The following is a 22,987-nucleotide window of genomic DNA, read 5'->3' as shown; positions in this document are numbered from 1 at the left end:
AAGATAATATTTAGTACTCATTATGTCGCATATTCTGTTTATCTTGTACTTCCTTTATTATTCATACTTGGAGCCATATTCTTTGTGGCCTGATGCTCAGGTTGCTTAAGCAGATGATGGAGTTACTGTAGGTATTGCATCAATGATGTGTAATGTGCCATAGAGAATATGCTTACTCATACAGTCTGGGAATTCACTCAGACAGTTTGTGTCTAGAGGTTAATCTGTATATGTGTGAAAGCAACTACACCTCTTAAGATTCTTGACAAGAAGTTCTGTCCTTCTCATGAGGAGTTTTCGACTACTTTATCCCCTCCCACCCCCAGACCACAAATCTGTGTCAGTGGAGTGAACGTAGACTACAGCGGGCGTGGATGTTGCTGCTTCCAGGACATTTCAGGGCTCTGTGTTACTAGTTTATCTTGGTACACCATATCCATGCAGTCAGAAATGAGGCACGGAAATGGCTCAGTTTACGTTGACATGACGTGAGGGAGGCAGTAGATTGAGATGGACAGGTGTTAATGCAGTTCTGTCTGCTCCATTTTCCATATATGTGGGCTGAATTAATTGCATGGCTGTTGAACTGGGTTGTGTCAGGCTGCAGATACACAGTGAGATCCACTTTGACTCAAATGAGGAATTGGTCTTTACAGTGATACCTCTGGGAGAAATAGACTATTGATTAACCATGGAGGAATACTGTGTACAGTATCATTGATGATACAATTGCAGTGTGGCCATCTTAACAATTTCTGTCTTTGTGTTGAATCCTCCAGATCTCAAATTCAAAGGCCTCAGTGTGAAATTGTGGTTGTGGCATCTCACACTTAACAGAAAGAACCTGAAAGACTTATGCTCTTTGCTCAAGAGTCAATTGAATCTTAAGGTTATTAAGCCTTGTAAAGTTCCTCTGAACTCCACTGGCAGAGCGATGTAACTCCAAGTGACCCTCCAGCCCTGACAAGTTCCACATGAGTTTGTTGTTTTTCTTTTTTTTCTCTGCAGGGCTTTGAGTTACAGCTTCAGCACCACGGATAGAGCCTCATAAATAAAAAGGATTTGATTCTTAGCAGGAGCAGCCTGAAGCATTCAACATGTATCGTTACCAAGAGTCTTTAATTTTAGACTCCAGCCAAATTATCCTTGAATTTATAACCTGAGCAGTTATCAGCACAGGATTGTTCAGCTGATAAAGTGTCAAAACCGAAGTCCTTAAAATCAATCATTTCCTAGCTAACTTATTGGTATTCAAGGTCATGGGTTGCTGGAGCATGCTCTGAGCAGAAAGCAGGCACACCCCCGGCGCGGGTTGCCAGTCCATCACAGGGCTAACAGACTGACAGGACCCCGCAGGACCTTCTTGTTATGACAGTGCCAGCAACAGAGCCAACGTGCCACCCGCAACCTAAACCATCTAATTTAAATTCTGTTGTTGGACAGCATAAAACTGTACATTAACACAGTGGGGACTGGTCAGTGGGACAACCAATTATACAAAGCCAGTATTCTCCAAACCCAATGATTGTTTGTCCGTTAATGTGGATCCACAAAGGTGTTATTTACAGTAAAACATATGTATAGGGTTTTTAAAAGCATGTTAAACGCGTAATGCATCACCGTGGTTTGATGTGTTGGAGGCAGCTAATGGAATTATTTTTGTCAAGAAACCTCTTAACATTATAGACTGTCACATCAATTTTACTCGCATTTACAGCTTTAACCCTGTCGCTGTGTAGCAGCCACTCACGAGGGTTGCAATTGCAATTTGTCAGCATGAAAGCTGAAAAAATAAAAATAAATAACTAAATACAACGGACTGTGTAATGCCATTTCTTATGGCTCTCTGTCTTATTTAATTCTTAGACTTATGACAATCCATACAGTCCAGTGTAGGTGGGGTTTTTGGGTTTTTTCTTTGTCATGCATACAACAGAGCACAACCTTTTAAAACATGTTATAGTGTGTTCATACCCAATGCAATAGATGACAGTTGCATTGCCCTCATGTTTGGACACAAACACTGCAACACTACATTACAGTCAGCCCTCTGTGACATTTCGAGGTGAAATTTATGAAAAAGCGGTGATTGAAGTGAAGGTGTTCACTTGGCCAAAGAAATGGAGAAAATGAGCAGAGGAAGCATTGCGAACCGGGTTACGGTCCTACAAATTATGACATTATTTTTATCAGGCTAGTCGGGATTAGACACTGGCATGACATTTTGCTGAGAAGTGTCTATCAAATGCTGGAGTAAACAACTAAATGTTCTGCTTGTTAATATCGTAAGAGAGCCATTAAGGAGGAAAAAGATTTGTTCACTTTGCATATCCAGACAATTACAGTAAGAAGTGTTTAAAAAAAAAAATAAATAAAAAATACCAGTCGCTGTTAATACACCCACCGAGACAACATGTTTGATGATGTCAGTGTTTGATGGAATCTGTTAATGAAAAAGCTAATGAGATGTAATGAATCCTCAGCTCTTGTCTGTGAGAGTAAACATGGACATCAGGGTGTAACCATGGCGTGTAGTGCTTTCAGTAAGAACCTGACACTAATTTATCCTTATTTTATTTGTTTTAATCAAAAAAATCACATTTCCAAACCTGTGGAGGTCTTTTTTTTTTTTTTTACATACAATTTTGAGAAGTGAACAACAGATATGGTTCAACACTATCTTCTGTAATCTAAATGTAATCAGCAGTGCTATGGCCATTAGCAGCTCCCTTTCATTAGTATTTTTTATTTTGCCGATTGCAAAGTGGGAATTGCTTGGCTGCTGTTTTTGCTGATGGTCCATAGATGCTACTAGTTGCTTCTGATTCCATCTTAACAGTTAATTCCCATAAATACTGCAGCTGCTGCTGCAGAAAAACAAGTTTAGCGTTACATTATTTATGTGTGTGTAAACATTATGGCTTTTACTTTAACGGGGATTCTTTACTTTCTGCTTTCCCTCTAGGGTCTCGTCTCCGCCAGGAAGACTTCCCTCCCCGCATCGTGGAACACCCCTCTGACCTCATTGTGTCCAAAGGGGAACCAGCCACTCTCAACTGTAAAGCAGAGGGCCGTCCAACCCCCACGGTGGAATGGTACAAAGATGGGGAGCGCGTTGAGACGGACCGTGACAACCCCCGCTCCCACCGTATGCTGCTGCCCAGCGGGTCCCTCTTCTTCCTGCGCATCGTCCACGGACGACGGAGCAAGCCCGATGATGGCAGCTATGTGTGTGTGGCCCGAAACTATCTGGGGGAGGCCGTAAGCAGGAATGCATCTCTAGAAGTAGCACGTAAGTGTGACTTTTCCGCATCCCCCCCGAGGTACAAAGGTACAACGTAGTCTCAACTTCTGCATGACAGAAAAATGGGAAAGTTATAATGCTGCAAGTACTGAGCTTGGTAACCTTCTGTGTGGTGTATGGGAATGTGTTAGTGCTAATGTGTCAAATGAAACATAATATTTTGGGGCTTAGGCAGCACAGCAGCATAGTGGTTTCCTCCCAACAACCAAAGACATGCATTCATTCATTCATCTTCTACTGCTTCTCCTTTTCTGGGTCACAGGGGGTGCTGGAGCCAGTCCCAGCTCACATTGGGTGAAGGTGGGGTGCATCCTGGACAGGTCACCAGTCCATCACAGGGCCAACACACAGAGACAGACAGAGACCAACAACCACTCACACTCACACTCAGACCTACGGACAATTTAGAGTCACCAGTTAACCCAAACATGATGTCTTTGGATGGTGGGAGGAAACCGGAGTAACCGGTACCCACATAAGCACAGGGAGAACATGCAAACGGCACACAGAAAGGCCCCAGGCCCCGGAATCTTGTGAACTTCTTGTTATTGTGGGGCAGCTGTGCTCACCACTATGCCGCTGTACTCCCCTCCATTTTGGGGCTTTTTGTGTTAAGGCATCCATATATAAGATGTCATCTGTCACAATATGAGCATTGTCACCTATCCGCTGAACCTACAAGTGAGTGTGTGTGTGTGTGTGTGTGTGTCGGTGTGTCTGTGCATGTCATATGTGCACATGAGTGTGAATATGTTTTCAGACTGTTAGTGAGACCTGTTTGGATGACCTGTTTGATTAATGTATGGGCAGAGCTCTGAATCGCTCCAGGGGGGTGGGTGGGGGGGGGGCAGGATTTTAACCTAGCTAACTCCATTTCACTGTTTGTATTTGGAAAGATGCAGCCTGCTCCCAGCCAGTTCTCTCCCTGTGTGGGAGATAGACGCTCTGGGCTATTCACATTTCCATTATGTGCTAAACTGAGCGGATTTCTTGCCATGAACAAGATGCGCACACACTCAGACGCACACACAGATTTGCATGCATGCGCACACAAACACCCACACTGTCTCCCTTTGCTCTCTGTTTCTCACTCTCACAACTGTAGTATACAAGGAGGAATTAGGGAATTCCAGGAAAAGAATACAATTACGGGATATTTAGTAAATATTGGACCTAATGACTTGACTACGATGAGCTCCATGTTGTAATTCATTGAAATAACGACAGAAAGGTACTCTCCCCCATACAAATATGGTCTCTGCGGTGCTGTTGTAACTTGTGCTGCTCTACTCTGGGAAATCAGGGAATAGAAAGAAGAAGAAGAAGAAAAACCAGATAGGAGCTCTGAAGCTAATAGTTGCTCAGTTGAGACATTATCTGAGATCTTTGTTTCTTTTTGTGCACCACATCCTCTCTTTGTCTTACTGCCTTTTCCATATTAGACACTTGTATTTCTATTGTCTCCTTTTTACTGGTGCTGGTTCTTCTCCGTTCTCTCAAATCAATAGTGGGTGAATTGTCCTGGAAATACTAATGCATGAGAGGATGTTGGGCATTTGAGAAGGCATGCAAATCTGCCTTCAAACAGGAACGTGTGTGTGTGTGTTTCCGTGTGTGTACATTGTGTTAGAGGATGTACTGGGATTGGCTTTTATCTATAAAATGAGACATTGTGGTGTTTGATATTCAGTTGATTACTATCCAGTGCTGAAAGCTACTATAACATTATCTCCGTCTCACTCCGAACTGAATTCATTCTGTGCTATATATCTGACATTTACTGTACATTGCACTTCTTGAGCAGTGCAGTTGTATTTGAAGATGGAGAATAATTCTCTCACAACAAAACCGCAGACCCAAAACTGTCGTTATAGCGTCAAAAGACAAATGTTATAGCTGCTCCAATGAATCCCTTGACTGAATAGAGGCTGACTTTATGAACACAATGACTGTGTCAGAGTGATTTTGTGGGGATTTTGTGGTTCTCCTTAAAATACAATAAAGCTCATTCGTATTTTGCAGCTGAAACAGCCATTCTGAATTCATTTTCTGAGTTAATTGTCACATTCATTGTTAATGTAGGGGCTGCAATTACTATAAGAAATCATTTCCCTCCACTCTATTGTTCGAAAAGAGGTAGGCTGCTTTTGTATCAACAACACATACATTAGGTGGGTTGAAATAACTGAATATATTGTTGTGAATAACCAAACATGCAGGAGTTAACTCTAAATATCAGGAAGTAAATAGAGAAAATGCTTACATTTCCGCACCAGTGCAGCTTTAATGTTCCTTGAAATGCCTTCATATCTCAGTCTTGAAGAATGTATTGCAGAGTACTTGATCATTCTCGAGACCATACTTAAGTTTCCTTTGCTGGGTGGATGGGAAATGTACCATCGTAGTGTATGGGAACACCCTGAGGGATAATGGTTTGCACAGTGGAGTGCACCTCGTACTTCAATATGTCTCTGTATTCCTTGGCTGCCATATGACCATGCAGACCAACTGCGGCACCTAAATGCCCCCTATTTCCAGTCTACATTAAATTTCATTTCAAAGGTACTATCTATGTGACCACTGGAGAAATCATCATGACATCATGACTGTCATATGTTTTTTAAAACTGGTCGCAGACATCATGACTGCCCAGGCTGTTCACTTTTCTTGCTTCAAATTTGTCATACCTTTTTCTAACCCAGTGCATTTTAGATGTTCAGTTCAGTTCAAGTATTATTGAAGCATACCTATAGTATGGCCACATCTCTTGCTAAATAGCAGAAACAAACCTTTTATCATCTGATGGTGTCTCTTCTTTACAATGTCAATAGGTTGTTTTGTCTGACATTATGACCAAGGCAGCCCCCAGTCATTTTTGTGTAATTCAGAATATCATGGCTACAGGGATGAATAATCGCATGACTCCTTTGGGGTGGGGGTGGTTGGGGGGGGGGGGGGTATAGCCGCCGCCAAAGTTGTCATGTGGTGCTGCGGGTGGGAGTAAGCGGGTAGATGAAAGAGCTGTAGGGATGCTCTGACAATGAGCCCAGCTCAAAATGGTTTGTTTCCTTAGGAGTCCGCACACATCCTCAAATTTTCTAATGGGCTGTAGTATTGTATCTCAACCAGTGGTTCAGAAAATGCAGCTAACTAGAGGGGTGCTGCTCCCTCGGGTACATTTGTGCTGTACAAGCTCAATTTTGGTGGTTCGTCGTGCATTTTATGAGCTTCAGTCTGACTGAAATTTGAAGGGGCATTATTCATTCCATGTGATGCAAACACTTCAGCTGCTTCAGATGGCAGTAAGGCTTTAAATATGTAGATTATGCAGATATGCCAGATAAATCTACAGCTGGCAGCTTGGCAAAAATAAATAAATGTACATCATAACATTTGTTTGTATTGTAAAAGAAACGTACGAAAGAATCACACATATTTCATTGCAGTTGTTTTTCTACTCATGTTCTATAATACAAAGAATCAATATGGAGTAATATGGCAAAATCCTACTGTATGTCTAAAAAGCAGTATACACGAGAATCAAACAGAATTGATCCAGAAAGCCAATTTCCATAAATCTCAGGAAGTGTTTATATTCACTCAAACATGTATTGATTTCTTCCCTAACTTTATTATCTGCTAACACAGTGTGTCTTCCTTACATTTGGACAGCATTAGCACATTTTTGTCTTCATCAGCCCAGTTATTTTCCTTTCAATTCATCTTGTAGCATAGTCTAGGTGATCATCGCCATTCAACACATGACCTCCTGTAGTTGAAAATGTCTGAGCAAACCCAGCACACCGGGAATAGTAAAAGTTATAGAAAGACACAGAAAAGAAGCAAGTGTGTTCCATCAGGGGAACGTACCATTTCAGCTGTTAGGCCGTCACTGGGCACAAATCTGGGATATTTGCAACCTTGTTGAAATTCTATTTCCTGAACAGTCTTGTTGGGCGCATATTTGACACAAATGATAACATCAGCCATTTCACCAAGAAATGAGGCCATGTCTGTTTATTATTAGAAGGTCTTGTATTTTTCCTTGATAAACAAGACACATTGTGTTCCTGGTAACGTTGCATCTTGTCACTTGTTTCTCACATCCAAGTATGCCGTTTTAATATTCAAGAATTACCTGCTGTCAGTGTGCACAATCACATTCGGCGAGCCACTGAGCCAGCTTTATACATCTTGGTTTGTTTAGTCAGATTGTGCAGCTGAGCACTACTTCAGAGCGAAGTCACCAAACAACTGTGCGACCTCCAGGCCACCAGTGGACTGGCACTAATCGTGAGAGTGAGTGGCTGCTGATGGAATTAGAAAAGCTCCTTCAGACGATTAAGAAAACACGGAACGACATAAACTCTGATGTGTTGAAGGGAGGTGTGGATGGAGGGGTGGCAGTTGCAGGGGCATTCATTAGTACAAAACTCCAGTCTCCTCTGTTTGACTGTGCTAAACGAATTAGCTGTATTGTCGCTCACTCAGAGAATCATCAATTCAATACTCCATGCCACACACAGCCTACAACATAAGGGGCCACAATGAAAGGCATTTGGCAAGCTCGACAATTACTTTCCATTGTTGTGTTAGTGTAATTTGGTAGAATTCCACTCTGCTACTACAACTGTGGATTCTATGAGGGCATGTAATGACTGATAATTAATAATCAAAGTAAGTCACAACTTGGTTTCAATGCATGGTCATAATGGCCATGCTAAAATTCCATGTGTTGTTTCACATCTTAGTTTAGTATGTTTGCATACCAGCATTTGCTCTGTACCAAAAAACACAGGGTACAACTGTAACTGTTGACAACCCCACGTGTTATGGTTTATAACCAAAGAACAGGACAAATTAACATTTCGTCCTGGTTATGTCATTAGATGAATTTGAATATTGTTCCAATCCATCCATTAAATGTCGAAGTATTTCGCAGGATCAGTGTTGTCACCTTTGGTCTTTGGCAGAATGACATGAAAACTCAGGAAATCACCAGTCTCCTCTTGATTTACTGTCTATGGTTCAGATTCATGAGAATCTGTTACTATAAACTTTTATATCATATATATAATGACTCCCCGACAGACCGATATTGCATTTAATGGAATTCTGGGTACTGAAAATGATTTGTTGCAATCAGTTAGCCTATATCATCTCACTAGATTGATTATGCTCAGCCGATCTTACTTTACTACAAACACACAATCCTCAATCATGAAATGAGCGATACCTGATGGTTAGAGAGTGGCTGCGTCCTTTTCTATGCACTTACAACATAATAACTTTCTGCTAAAAGTTTAATTTTGACATTTGGGCAAGTTACTAACAGAACATCTCATTTCACTGTAAAATTACTTGCTTCAATTGAAACGAGTCAACTCTGGCTAGACACAAGAGTCTGCTACCTGAATATTTTGTATGTTTTTTGTTTGCAAACACAAAAGAGCAATGTGATAATATTTTTTGTAATGAATGTGGTAATTATTTACTTTGATTAATTACTATCAGCAGGCAGGAGGAAATTGCCCTTTGGACCACAGATCTGTTTCCTCTTTGTCTCATTTTGCTCATTTTGGCACATGTCACTAATCAAAATAAAAAGTGTAATTATGACCCATGCATGACCATGCAAGAGTTCTGTAGCACTCATAAATTTGTCAATAATTTGCGAGACAGTAATTTTAAAGGCATGACTCCGCCATTTGGAACTGCTTTTGTGAAAAATACTCTCAGGATCTAAAATGGAACCAGTTATTGCAATCCAACCTTAGGCAGATGGCAGGAATACCAATTCACCATTCAAGTCACAGTTAGTTACAATCTGTAACCCCCAAAATTGATGGGAATGTCATTTTTCCATCTCTGCTGTACTTAGTTAGTCCCTGATTCCTTAGGGAAGTTCTGCCACTAAACTGGATCATCATATAAGCAGCAAAACATACATGTTACCATGACTCATTTTCAGACTGGAAAGGTTGTCAAATAATAATGTATGTTGGACTTTTGTGTTGATGTTTGTGTTGAGTCTCTTCCCTGCCCTCCGTGTCACAGTGCTGTCTTCAGTGAAGAGAATTCCTTTGAACCATCCAGCACAGTAGAGTCTCCAGTCTACAGTATTAGCCTAATTGGTGTAATTTGAAAGCCAATGGCATGCATTCGCCAGCCATGAAATACTCCTCACTCGCAAAGCAAATCACATGGAAGGAGCCATTTATCCCCACTTCCATATTTGTACTTCATGACTGACATACACTACATGGCTACTGGAACGTATTTGTTTGTTTAACCGTCCAGTAGATCCAGGCATGGGCTCTGGATGAGATTTTTGTCGTCAGATATGAGGTTGTGTTCAGTCATTAATAATATTTAGAACCTAGTTTGTGCTGATGAAGGGGTTTGGTAAATGTAGTTCAACACTTAAGGTTCAGTAGGGGCTCCAATGGGAGTCTTTGGCTTCTGTTTTGCAAAGTGGCAAGACGCCATTTATTGTGCATTTCATTTTCAGCCATTGATGACATCCAAAGTTAGCGTGTGTTTCCAGGCAGATTGTCAATGTTTTCTGTGAGTAGATAGGTTGGCCACATTGCACCATCTGTTGCCAGTCCAACAGCTCTCATGTGTTTATCCCCTGTTTGCCTTCCTCTGCCTTCCTTGTGTTAAGCTGGTACATGATACTGAGTTGATCAAACCTCAGCTGTTGAAGTGTTGAAAATAAGTTCTTTCTGTGGCGTTATTATTTTAATATACCTCTATCTTCATATTAATTCATACTGATTGAATTAAGTTCATAATTTGGCCATTGTGATTCAACAAGACTACAGCAACCTGTTTTCAGCAGTGGTCATCTGCTCTGAGCAGTATGTCCTCATCTACAAATTAAACTGCAGAGATGGAGTACATAATTTTTCTGCGTCATGCGGTGAAACATAGAAGAGCAAATACTGAAATCACCTGGAGCCAAATAGACAACAGACTCACTGACAGTCATATATGATGCTTTGCATAAGACAAATGTAGATGAATCAAAGAAAAACCATATGTGAACATTGAGAAGAGTGTCAGACTATCATTATTATCTTTGCCTTTACGCTTTAGGAGATGGGTGTGTGATTATTTGTGGGGGGAAAAAAGCTGTCTTTCAAGCACATGTGCAACTAAGATGTATAAAACGGTCAATATACTGTATCTTTGCTGCAAAGTGTAATTCTTTAAAAGCCTTAGGCAGCGTTCACACCAGAAAGAGCTGCACCCTCCCTCAGCCCCCCACGAGAACCACCACCTCCCATTCATATCTGTTATCCCAGCCACGCTGAGGCAGTTTTTCCAGTGGGGGCATCTTGCTGTTGCTAGGCAGCACGTAATCAGCTACCAATTACTCGGGTGCAAGTGAGCTACACAACAATTTACAGAAGCTACATGATGGCAATCAAAACACTCCAGTAATGGAAACACAAATAAAAAATGTATCCAAAACTGTTCAATAATGTGACAATTTTTGTTAATTCAGGTACCGACGCTCCAGTTATCAGTAACAAGCACTGAGACTCTTTTCTTCGGTCTGGGGAAGGTTAACTCCTGAGATGTAAGGACAGGGTCCCGGGACAATTGGTGCACAATAACAGTCTGAATTGCTTTAAACCTTTAACTTCTTCACAGAATTAAGCCTACGTGATTGAGTTGTTTAATTGAAAGTCTGTGATTTCAAAAAGAATTTACCTATAGTGGCTACCATGTTGTATTCACAATATCTTAAATCCTCATTTAATCCATAGTTGATTGTGTTTTAAATCTTAGTTAGGTTGAATCCCAACTATTACTTGATGCACTGCTGTCTGTAATGGCCATGCAGTGCAATAATTTATTATAAGGGTGTATTTCACTGTGGTGACAGATGAAATGGCCATACAACCTTTTGAAAAGTTCAGCATGCTTTATTTTGTTTTATTTATTTATTTATTTATTTTTTGTAATTTGGTCATTGATGCCATATTAAATATTTATTTTCCTATGTGTTTAATGTGGCCTCATGCTTATAACATTGCAAAATACAAAGGTGGCCAGGGCAGCCAAGTGAAACTAATTTATTCCTTTCTTTTTTTTGGCTGAAGACAGTGAAATAAGGGGCTAGCATCTGGTGCTAACTGGACCATGTTCACTCCTTGGAGGTCTGTGCATTAAGTTAGCTAAGGGCTAGCATCTGTTGTTAATTGGACCATGCAAACACCTTTTAGAGCTCTGGTGCACTTTCTTACAGTTGGTTGGAAGAAACATATGCCTGGTGTGAAGAAGCATGCAAACTGTGATTTACTGTGTTACAGCTTGTTGAAGTTTCTAATTCTTTTAAGGAGAAGCTGTATGAAAGCAGTGAATGTAAGGTATCATTCCGCCTGTAACACGTTAGAACCGATTGGTGCCATTTTGATAGATGGCTTTCGACAGTTTCTCAAATGAAAGCTTGATTTATAAATTGTACGCTGATAAACGCTTTGACCTAAGATCTGACATCCAGTAAAATGGGTAGCTCTGCTTTGACAATGGGCAATTTCCAATTTAATTTGGACATTTGTCAAAAACAGTCCATTGTAGCAGAAACTAATACAGCCTATAGTAATTGAATCATTTAGTCATTTGGCTTAATGTCACACTCAGTTGATTTTATTCTCTTATTCATTATCATTCATATAAATGATTTAATTTTCCTGGATAGTGTCGTTTTATAAAAGTGTCATCATTGGGTATTTAGGTAATGTTAAATATTTTCAAAAGTAAAGATATCACTAAACTGCCTACTTCAAGTTGTGCAACCGAAATGTATGACTTTATCTTCTTATAAATGACAATCGTAATGAGACAAAAAAAATTGATAAAATGGATAGCTATTGCAGGAAGATATATCTGCTTTCTGGGTTTATTGATGCAACACAGAGAAAAGTCGAATGACAGCGGCACTCGGTGCCATGTATCAATATTTGCATTTGCATTTTGGAAGTTGCTGGCAAAACTCTGGTAAAGGTCACAGTGGGTCAAGCTGCTCCCCATCATAGCCTGTGACTGAGGATATAGGTTATGAATAAACCAAACATTCTTGTATGCCAGAGCTTCCTGCTCACAGATTGAAAATCCTTCAGCAAAATAGTGTGGAAAAGTGCGGCTTCCGTCTACTTTACGTTTCTCATACTGAGATTAGATTTTTTGTTTTTTTTTTCCCCAATCTCTCTCTACATTGCACTAGTCCAAGAGAAGGCTGTTTGGTAAAACTGAATGGAGATATATATTTTATATACAGCAAACATGATATATACTAGCCCCTTTGTCATATTCATCTTTGCTATTCATACATTTCACCATTTGATCATTTTATTTCGTGCGTACATGTTTGGACTGGGATTTAGCAGAGGCCACACAGCACAATCCATTTTCAATGTGACGGATCGCAAAATGATTCATTACACAGCGCTGTCTGCCTTTCAAGGTTATATATCACAATGCCATACACAGTACATTATTGGCTATAATTTAATGCAGTCATGTTTCTACATTTGAATTTGAAATATGGCCATACATCTCCTTTTAGATGAGTTGGCACTAGCTTAAGCTACTGCATTAGGAGACCTTGAATGGGGCCTTCACACTCTCACTGAAACAGCTGTAACATACCGCTGTTGTCATCTGCGGAAGCTGCCACGGTGTGTGGCCGCCTGATTTTTAGAGAACCATATAAAGCCGTGTTTAGAACCATTATATAAGGTCAGGTGTCAGCAGCGGGACGTACAGAAGGGATTATGATGAAAAAAGGGAAAATCATATTAGAGTAATTTAAACAGACTCGTGAGTGTGTGTGTGTGTGTGGCTGTAAGTGGCTTTCCTCATGTGTGACAAAACTAAGTCTTGTGCCTCTTAGCAAAATGATAATGCTTTACATAAAAACACCCAAGCAGAAACAGTGGTATTAAAATGTATTATCTTCACTCTTTTATGGTATATTAAGCAAGTCTAGAAGCAAGTCATTGTGTTGAAATATCTGTCTCTTCCTGGTGTAATACCACTAATTTGAATAATTCTTCATTGGTCTCCAGTCTGGCTGGGGTGATGAGAGTGAGGAACATCACTAGTCAGCCAGAGGGCCTCGGTAGTTGGTTTATTATTCATGTTGCCTCCCCGACACTCCACCCAATCAGGGCCAGAGTGCTGTTATAACTGCTAAATGTTACATTCCAGGCATCCTTTTTGCCCATTCATTCACCTCCATCACATCAGTTTGCCCGGGAATCATCCACAGCTCCATCCACTGTATCTTCTGATCCACAGGAAGTGGATAGTGGATGGTGCCAGGGCAACAATAAAATGACTTCAGACTTCCCCAGTAGGCATCTTAGAGCGTTAAAAGGAAAGGGAATATCCGGAAGTTTGATTAATTCATGAAAACCGCTGAATGTGTCTTTCTCTTATCCAACCCCCAAGCACACACACTCAGTTTCCTCATGCTTTTTACCGGGGTTAGGTCACTTCATAAATAAATGCTCCATATAAGACAGGGTAAGTACTGTCACTGCTTTTTATACCAGCACCCCAATGTGTATCAATTCATTCTCCACTGCTGTTCAGAGTGTAATTGCAACAAGGCAACAAATAAGGCTCTGTCATTTGACATGTGTCTGTTTGTGTAAAGCAAGCAATGGTTACTAATAATGTGAAGGAATAAAGGTGGACTGGATGGCAGAGCCAGAGACAGTGCATCAGGGGGGTTATCTGACAATCAGGCAGCTGCTAACCATCCGGCACCGCAGGCCTTCGTAATCAGAATCTCAATGTGCTTTACTTTCTGCCCTTCACAACAAATAGTTGACTGTGAGCTTGAATTAAATTGCACAGTGGCGTGTCTGATTTCGCGTACTTTTCATGGAGTATCTTAAATAGTCTCAGAGCTTTCAAAACATCATTGCATTTGATATCCCCAATTAGTTTTTCAACCCATACATCTGATAAGTGATCCTGTAGCTTGAATATGTGTTCGCATTTTGAAGATTATACAGATCCATTCATTCTCTAAGTTGTTACTATGGACCCCAGCTCATCTAATTTCTGCACGCTGGCACTGTGATCCATTTACTGTATGGTGTGAGGACTCCTGTATGAATCAAAAGTGATAGGAAACGCATGGCATAAGCCACCGGGTGTGTGATGGCTTAACTTCATCCTTAAAGACACTTTACACGAGTTCACGACGAGGATGGCAAGCCATGTAATGGCATTTGTTCCAGAAGTGATTTTTTCTTCTTCTTTTTCTTTTTTTATTTCCCAAATACTCTTTTTGAGAAAGGCTCTTTCACTCACGAGCAGTGTTTTTTTTTTTTTTTTTGTCACAGAGACTGTCCTGGGTGCTGTACGTTCTAAGAAACGAATTCTCGTAGGCTGACTTGACTGAAATTCCGAGACAGACACCACCAGCCAGAGTGGATGTTGCACAATAGTGGCATTTTTGGTTGATCAAAAGAACCAAAACACCTTGCTATTTTATCTCGGTACCTTTTGCAAGCCTTTATACCCCAGGCTGAGTGCCTGGGAGGGGAAAATGGCACATGATAGCACCAATACTGACACAAGATTCATATGACTCGTGCCATTTGCCGATTAGACATGGGGGAATTCATAGCAAGTAACATTGCACTGGAGATGGTGAGTCACTGCATGCTGCCGAAGCAGGCCATTCTGAAAATTTGACTGGATTCAAATGTTTATCATCACCCCTATAATAGAGACAAAATGGGCATTCTGTTTGAAAGTGTACAAATACAACATATACATTTGATGCTTCACAAAGCGACACCGTGGAAAGGTGAGTAAAGCTGTGTAAAGGATGATGCTCTCATGGTTAGTGGGTTAGCTTGGTCTCATGCTCCAGTAGTTAATGTGCACTAGTCCATTGCTGCAGATGTTGTCTGCATGGGGACTGGAACTGAAGAGTGACCAACAGAGCTCAGCACGGGGAGGGATGGACACTGCGTTCCAGAACAGCTGTTTCCAGCCTTTGTGCATTTGTCATTTGGGCTTTAATCTGGTCAGTGAAGGGCATTAGAGTATATAGAAGGAAAAAGGGGAGGGATCCTGCATGCATTGGGTCCCCAGCTGTCACCTCAGAAGACATCCCCACCCCCCACCAACCCCATGCTCCACCATCTCACCTCCAACTTCCGACAAATACCAAATTCACTCCCACATCTAAGTCCTTCCTAGGCAAATCCATACACATGATTTGCAGACCCTCCAAAAAGCACGCACTTTGTAATTAGTTCAGAATCAGGGCACATGGTGTATTGTTGAACCTGTGGAGATTATGCACTATGCTTGAATCTGTGGAGATTAAGCAGCACTGGGTTATTATTCCTCCATTTTCTCTGATTGCCTCTGTTTTATTTCCCTGCCTGTGCCAAAGTGAACATCCCACTCATTTCATTTCCTCCTCTCCAATATTCTACCATATTCTCTTTTTATGTTTCTCTCAAGCCCCCTCTGTTGTTCTGCACATTCCTCTGTTTCATTCTCTCCTCTTCACCCCCCCACCTCTACCCACCCTCATCTCCACTTCTCCTCCTTAGGGCCTCTGGCTGTCTCCCCACAAGTGATGTTCTCCTGACCAGATGATGCATGCATATCTCTTGTGTCTTCTTGATGCTAACTCACGTCGACATTTGCACGGCATTGTGGGATTCTGCTCTCGGTCATATTTCATGTAATGATGAAAATGATGATGGTGATGAGGATTCGGGGGGGTTGCTTCTATTTTCTGCCCTTGTCTTTTCTTCAATATCAATCAGTGCAACGAAACAAGATGGAAGATAATGGGTGTTCAAAAAAGTGCAAAAGGAATAAACAACTTAGTTTAATTTCCAGTTTGGATGGGTTCATTTCAACTGGAGCTGCCCTCACTGTCCAACACAAAAAAACCACCAGCTCCACTTTTGCATCTGCTAGTTCCTGGGTTCGTCTTTTTTTCTTTTTCTTTTTCTTTTTTTTTTTATAGCCGAGTTTCTTTTTCTTGTTGGGCTCCTTCTGGGAAATCGTGTTTACATGAACATCGTGTTCCGATGAGGAGGCAGGAAGTGAAAATCATCCCTAATAGCTTAGCATTTTCCTTGCAACAACGCTAACAAGGGGAAATGTATTTCTAAGCAAAAGCACGGTGAGAGGGAGGTGGGGTGGATAAACACATTCAGGGAAAGAAGGAGGGGGTGTGATTATTGGACTAACCCTGGAGAGAGAGGATGAGTGAGGGCCACGGCAGACTTTTTGCCCTCCAGCAATGTCTCTTCTGTGTGTGTGTGCGTGCGTGCGTGCGTGCGTGCGGTATATTTGTGCGTGTCTGTGACAGAGTTAGAGCAAGATGCGGGTGGTAGTTGTGCACCGTTCAGGCATGCATACTGGTATGCAAAACTGTGTCAGTGGATATAGCATCTTTGGAAGAGAGATTTCTTCACAGTCTCTGCTACACCCTAATTAATCTCCTTAAACCTGCTTGGTCTGTCTTCAACACTCTTACACATCAGAAAAGCCAGGCAGAGCCGAATCCAACCAGGATTTTCTCCATGGATGCCGGTGGAAAATCAGTCCAGCCCCACAGCTGACAGCTTTCTGTCAGAGTGTGCAAAGTGTGCATATAAATTCGAGACAAACATACGTATCATGATTTCCCGTGATGGATGTTGGGTGGGAAGGCCGTTGTGAAGCCCCTTACACAATCCAGTTGTTGGTTTGCGTCGCATTCCTGCATCTCTTGGCTAAAGCACATTTCAGCAGACAACAGATGAGGCAGTTTATGGTTAACAAGGCTCTCTTAGCCTTGCTCAAGGCCACGGCTGTGATCTGGATCTTATGCAAATACCAATGACAAAAGGGACACAGGCCTTTTTTGCCTCTTTCACTTACACTACTGTTACTGCCGGGGTTGTTGCAACTAACCCTCCTGGAATTTCTATTGGTTTGTATTCAACTGTTCAATTGGCATTTCAGAAAACTGTCCAAACTTAACTTAAATTCAAATGACTCGCCTAAGTTCATTCAAGCCTGCTTAGCAATGTGCTCCTTAAGCAGAGTTTTTGCATAGCACCATTTCCACAGCACAAATTCACAATAGGCTGCACATTCCCCTCACTGAGTATCAAATCAGAGCTGGAGATAAGGTTTCACGATGTTGGTTGCACTTAAGCAGATTACAGCATGAAGACTGGCGAATAAAGGACTCATCGCTGAAGCAAAAATTAAATGTCCAATAGCAGCCTGGCAGCACAATATAGTATCTGCAATACATGAACCAGTGTGGTGGAGTTTGTGTGCTCCTGAGACTTAGTAATTTAAGTTGTAAACTGTACAGACTAAACAAAAAAAAACAAAAAAAAAACGTACCTGTGTAGTAATCATTCCTTTATGTTCCCTTGTGTTGTGATCAAGTGAGGATGAGGTAAAAACCCTTTTAAGTAATTCTGAATAAGGGCTTGCTCAAGAACAATTACATCAGAAAAAAAATGGAAGTGGTTTGGAAATCGAACCAGCTCTCATCCAACTGCAAGACAATTACAGTATTAACACTTGACCTGTGTGTTATGTTGATTTGAAATTAAACACTTCTTCTCTACATCCAGCATTGAACCATGAGTAATGACATTTATTAAACTTTGAGACCATCCGCCCCAAACTTGATTAACTGACTTCAGAGTCAGATGTTTAAGTACTGAGGCTTTTTAGTGCTGTTTGAAATGAAGAATCTAATTCAGAAACAATTTTTTGAGTGTTTCTATTATATGAAAGGAGCACAGATAGAGTTTTTGGGGCTTTTAACATCATTAATTTGTATTTTGAGATGTGCCGCTTGGTGAGTGGAAAATGGATAGCAAAATGACTCCATTCATATAATTTGCTAAGCCAAAAAAGCTTTGTCTGCGCAGATTCAAGTGATGTGTTTCATAACCTGCCGATATCACAACAGATATGGCATAGAAAAATAAAAAGGGCTCAGGATGAAGATGGGAGCAAGCAAAATAGGACATGACAAGTAAAAATAAATAAATGAAATAAAATAAATAAATAAATAAAATAACTGGCCCAACTCTTAAGGGCAGTACTAATTTACCACACGTCTGTGTGAGCACATGGTTAAAAAGGCCATTCCATTTCCCTGCCAGCTTAATGACAACCTCATGCTTCTGTCATGACTCAGTTACAAACCAAGTCCTATTCTTGTGTAGTCAACCACAGAGAGTCTTCTTCAGCATTAAATATGAACATTTTTCTTGTCTGTTTTGCATATTTTATTGAATTAATTCATGTTATCATTAAGTATTTACATTATTTGATATTTTATGACTTTGCTTAGTCAAGTGCCTGGCGCCACACTGCCCCAAAAATATAAAAGTTTGCAAATATTTAGTTTTGTTGTTAAAATGGGTTCATTCATCATCTTGCTCAAGCTCAAAAGAACAAGGGAAGAGACTTTTTTTTTTTTTACACTTGATAGGTTTAGTTTGACTTGTGGTGGATGTGTTTGGAGCCATTATCATCTGTGCAGAAGAGTGAGCTATTAAGATCATTTATGTCATGTGGTGTGACCTGATTTCACTATAATTTTTTAAGACTTGGTTATTTCAGCAGCTATTGCGCTCCTCAGATATGAACAGCTAATCAAAGCAGTGCCAACTCATCATGCACAACTCTCTTGTTCATTAGGAAGGATGTGATTTAAAAACCCTCCAGTTGCCAAAAGACACCTAAAAGCGTTGCTTTGTCTGAGGGAGAATGTGAAGTGTGCAGTGTGAAAACAAGAAAAACTACTGCAAACAACACTGCGAGTTTGACCTTGTTGGAATTCTTGACCTTACAAACAGCAGTTGCCAGAACAATCTCAACTCAAGGCCCACTTTCCTGTGTGTGCTGCTCTATGATGTTACACACTTCGGATCTGTAAACTGAGTTTTCTCAGGCGCTCAAATGATTGACGAAGTTCTAATGACGTGCGCTGATTCGCGCGGTGCAGCTACACATGCAAACGTACTCGTTCACACGTGGAGACAAATGCACAAATAGTGAAAAGTCAAGCAATCAATGAAATGATGTTTTAATTTGAATTAGGACGAATGCTAACGCAGGACAATTCCCCTACCGTCCCTCTCCTTCTGTGTTAGCTCAATTAATCCCTGATTGGAGCTAATTGCTTGTGCAAAGTCTTTCTGAAACAACAGTGGGTATGAAGTAGACTGAGTGTGCCTGGCTGTGCCTCCTCCATGTTTCTGTCTCTGCCAGACAGACCAAACATTTGATGATGGGAGTGTCTAATTGCCTCCTTTCTGTCTCACTTACTTTCCCTGCCTTTGATTAACAAGTATGGACAGGTTGACGCAATGCTGATGTATGTGAGGTTTAGATTTAAATTCACACACCGCGGTTTATACATTAACGCTGCAGCAGACATTTCTCAATTACTAATTCACCGTCCAGCAGCCCGGTCTTCATACTCACTGTTCTCCGGCCATTAGAACACTCCAGTCTGCCTTCACTCAGGGTAATAGCAGCTGTTAAGCAGGCTGAAAAAACTCTGCTAATGATTAGAATGCATCTGCAAAATCTGAACTCTATAGCACCACATTTAGCAACACTTAATTAATCTTAATGGATTCCGAAATAAGCCAGCCAAACAAATATCTTATCCATAAATTACTTTTCTCTGTTCCCCACCGCACATTGCCACAAAGCACTCCCCAGGGATGTTTTAACTCTCACACATGAATGTATATGTGTGTGGTATATTCGTGCAGGCAGAAACACTTGCAGTGAACACAGACTATAACCCCCTTGTCCCCCCTTCCCTCCCCACACAGAAAATAAGTATTCACCACATCTTCGCTTAGATTTTTTTCTTTTCTCACACTGTAATTCTCTGTTTGCCTTTTTGTGATGCAGGGAAAAAGAAAGAGTTAGGAGCTGCACCAGTGCAAGCTCAGTTATTTGAAGGGATGCCATTTAAATTTAGTGTGGAACTTCAATGAACAGTTTCAATAAGTGGTATTTGCTGGAGTGTGTTTATTTGTTTGCATGTATGTTTGTGTGTGTGCGTGCTCATGTGTAGTGCTGCCACAGCGTTCTTATCACCTCCTCACACACCTGCTTCCCTCGAAGACTGAGCCTTTCCTCTTCTCATGCCTCCTCATCAAAGCCAGATTCTGCCACAGTTGTCGCTTCCCTTTCCCTGCATGCGCTCCCCTCCCCCTGTCTAGCTGGTCTGGCTCTCGTTCAACAGCCACCACTCCCCTTGCACTGTATCACTGTGTTGTCCAGGCAGTCAGACCTTGCTGGTATCATACCAGCTATGGGAGGAAAATTCATGCGGCTTGGCGGATGTACATACAGGTGCTTTAACTCTTGGAAGGACTATTAAGGATTAGGAAGGATGACAAACAGCTAAAGGCTTAAAGTTAGTGGCGCTGGAGGAAAGCACATATTCCTGCTATGGGTCCAAAGCAGATGTCTAGGCTAACAAAGTAAAATGTAGACTGATGTGCAGAATGTCCAATAAATAAATAAATAAAAAAAATATGCATTTGTAAAATGTGGCCTGAAATTAAGCATAGAAGAATATCATATTTCCCTGACAACTCACAAGTGAGTTTGTGAGTCCGTTCTTGGATTTTATTTATTTATTTATTAAATAAAATTTATTTATTTTTCCGAAATGCATGCTTTTGTTCTAGCTAATTAAAAGCCATCTGTGTAGGTGGCATCAATTTAATTTGGTTTACAATCTTTCGTCTCTGCCCTTTGTTGTAAACAGAACCACTCACAAACAACAGTACAAGTTAGAAGCAATGAACTGCTTAATTAAAGCCCCAAATCTAAAGCAAAACTACAAAGAGAAAGCGTATCATCCGAAATTGTAAACGCAAAAACAAAAACTATTTACATTAAGAAGTATTAGAACTAATTGAGTCTATGTGTGTGCTTTTAAATCTCCTCGAACAGCCAATGAATGAGTATCTGAATTTATTTTACAAGGTGACTTTGCTATTACATGTGGCATTAGACAGAGCTGCAATTATTTTATTATTATTTCAGTTGAAGAATTTTCAATCGAAAGATGCATTGCTTGTTGCATATAATGTCCACAAATAGCGGGGAAAAAATGTCCAAAATTATAAAGCCCAAAAAAAATATTTATGTTAACTACCACACAAGAATATATAGGTGTAATCAGGAACTTTTGCCCGGAAATTATATGAATGAGGAACTAATTATTAAACTATCAATATTTTTGCAGATTCCTTTTTTTTTTTTTTTTTTAACTAATGAACTTGAGTGAAACCGTAAAATAGACATTAAATGGAGGTCTGAAGGCAACTGACAGATTTATTCAGCTAGATAGGCTGCCAGTATTTTCTATGAGAATTTTTACTATTTTGTAGGATCAGCTTTTAGCTTATAGGCTTGGCAAGAATGCAAATTCATCGCAGTTTGGTACCAATGGCATAATGCATGAATAAATCTCTTGCTTTTTTAAAAAATACCTCCCGTTCTTTTTCAGAACTTTCAGACCTTCAATCTGCCGACCATGTAACTTCATCTAAACGCCTTCCTGTCTGCAATTAATGCACGTGCAACGTGAACTGTCCGTTCTTTTCCCTTCCTTTTCCTTCTCATTCTGTCTTCTCCTACTGTCATGTTTCTTTCTACATTCCTCTTCATACTAGTGGTTACGGGTGCACATTTTAATTAACTTTGCCAAAAGAAGGAATGTCTTTGGATTTCTAATTAACAGACTCTGAGGTTTATTGGAAAAGTAAAATGAGAATCTCTATTTCTTTGTCTCCCTTGAGGCTAGGATTTTAGGAGCAATTTTGTTATGTCTCATCAAGCATCTAGTGCAGGGTTATCATATTTGAGTGCTCACCGCTTTCGTGATTGGTTTGATAATAATGTGTCTGTTAAAGGATTACCTTTTGCTTGGTGCTTTTTGTATCCCTTTTTTGTGAATTCGTCCAATCCTTCACCCAACAGGAGTAGCAATTTTCACGCATTGACCATCGATGCATGTAATGTAAAGAGTCCCTCCCTATAGTCTGGGATTTTATGCCAACATCCACATGTGTGGTACATATCCTTCCCTCGCTGCCTGCTCTGTCCTCCCTGGAGAGCTGCAGCATTAATAACTGTAAGTGGATAATGCCCTAGCTTGAATTCCGATCAAGGTTTAATAAGAGCATGATTCAGTCGGCCACTGGTAGCAGGAGGCAGCTGCTTGTGTGCGCGCGCGTGTGTGTTTGCAGGCATGTGTAAATGCACATGAGCTTTAACTTATAGTATGAGCGCATTACTGTGAGTGGGCCCAAGCATTTCTGATTTCTGTGGTCATTCTCTGACCTCTGGCCTCCTACTAAGCTAAATGAGGAGCCTAATTGTGCATCACACGTGTTCATCAGTGTTGGACTCAAACAGTGGCCAGTGCAAATTAAAAAGAAAGCATCTTGATTCATTTATTATGCAATCAGTAGTGGAGAGGGTTTGTTTTTTTTTTGTCGTCGTTTTTGCACCTGTCTTCGAGCTGGTTATTGTGGGGCCCTATTCTTGTGTTATTGACTAAAATGATTTTGTTGTGGCTTTTTCTTGGATCCACACATTGGCTTTGTGTTTGCCGCTTTA

At 40.7% G+C, this 22,987-nt stretch overlaps 1 protein-coding gene across 1 annotated transcript in view; it reads left to right on the top strand.

Annotated features, from left to right (window-relative positions):
* The window catches only part of LOC115054570 (roundabout homolog 2-like), a 72,450-nt gene that overhangs the window by 564 nt on the left and 48,899 nt on the right, over positions 1 to 22,987 (top strand). Inside the window, exon 2 of the mRNA XM_029519840.1 lies at positions 2,966 to 3,292. Coding sequence (XP_029375700.1) covers positions 2,966 to 3,292 — 327 coding nt within the window. The remainder of the gene's footprint in view (positions 1 to 2,965; positions 3,293 to 22,987) is intronic.

The sequence above is a fragment of the Echeneis naucrates genome, chromosome 14 (assembly GCF_900963305.1).
Source record: "Echeneis naucrates chromosome 14, fEcheNa1.1, whole genome shotgun sequence".
NCBI classification, from domain to species: Eukaryota; Metazoa; Chordata; class Actinopteri; order Carangiformes; family Echeneidae; genus Echeneis; species Echeneis naucrates.
The sequence above is the reverse complement of the archived record's forward strand: the minus strand, read 5'-3'. Positions and strand labels throughout refer to the sequence as shown.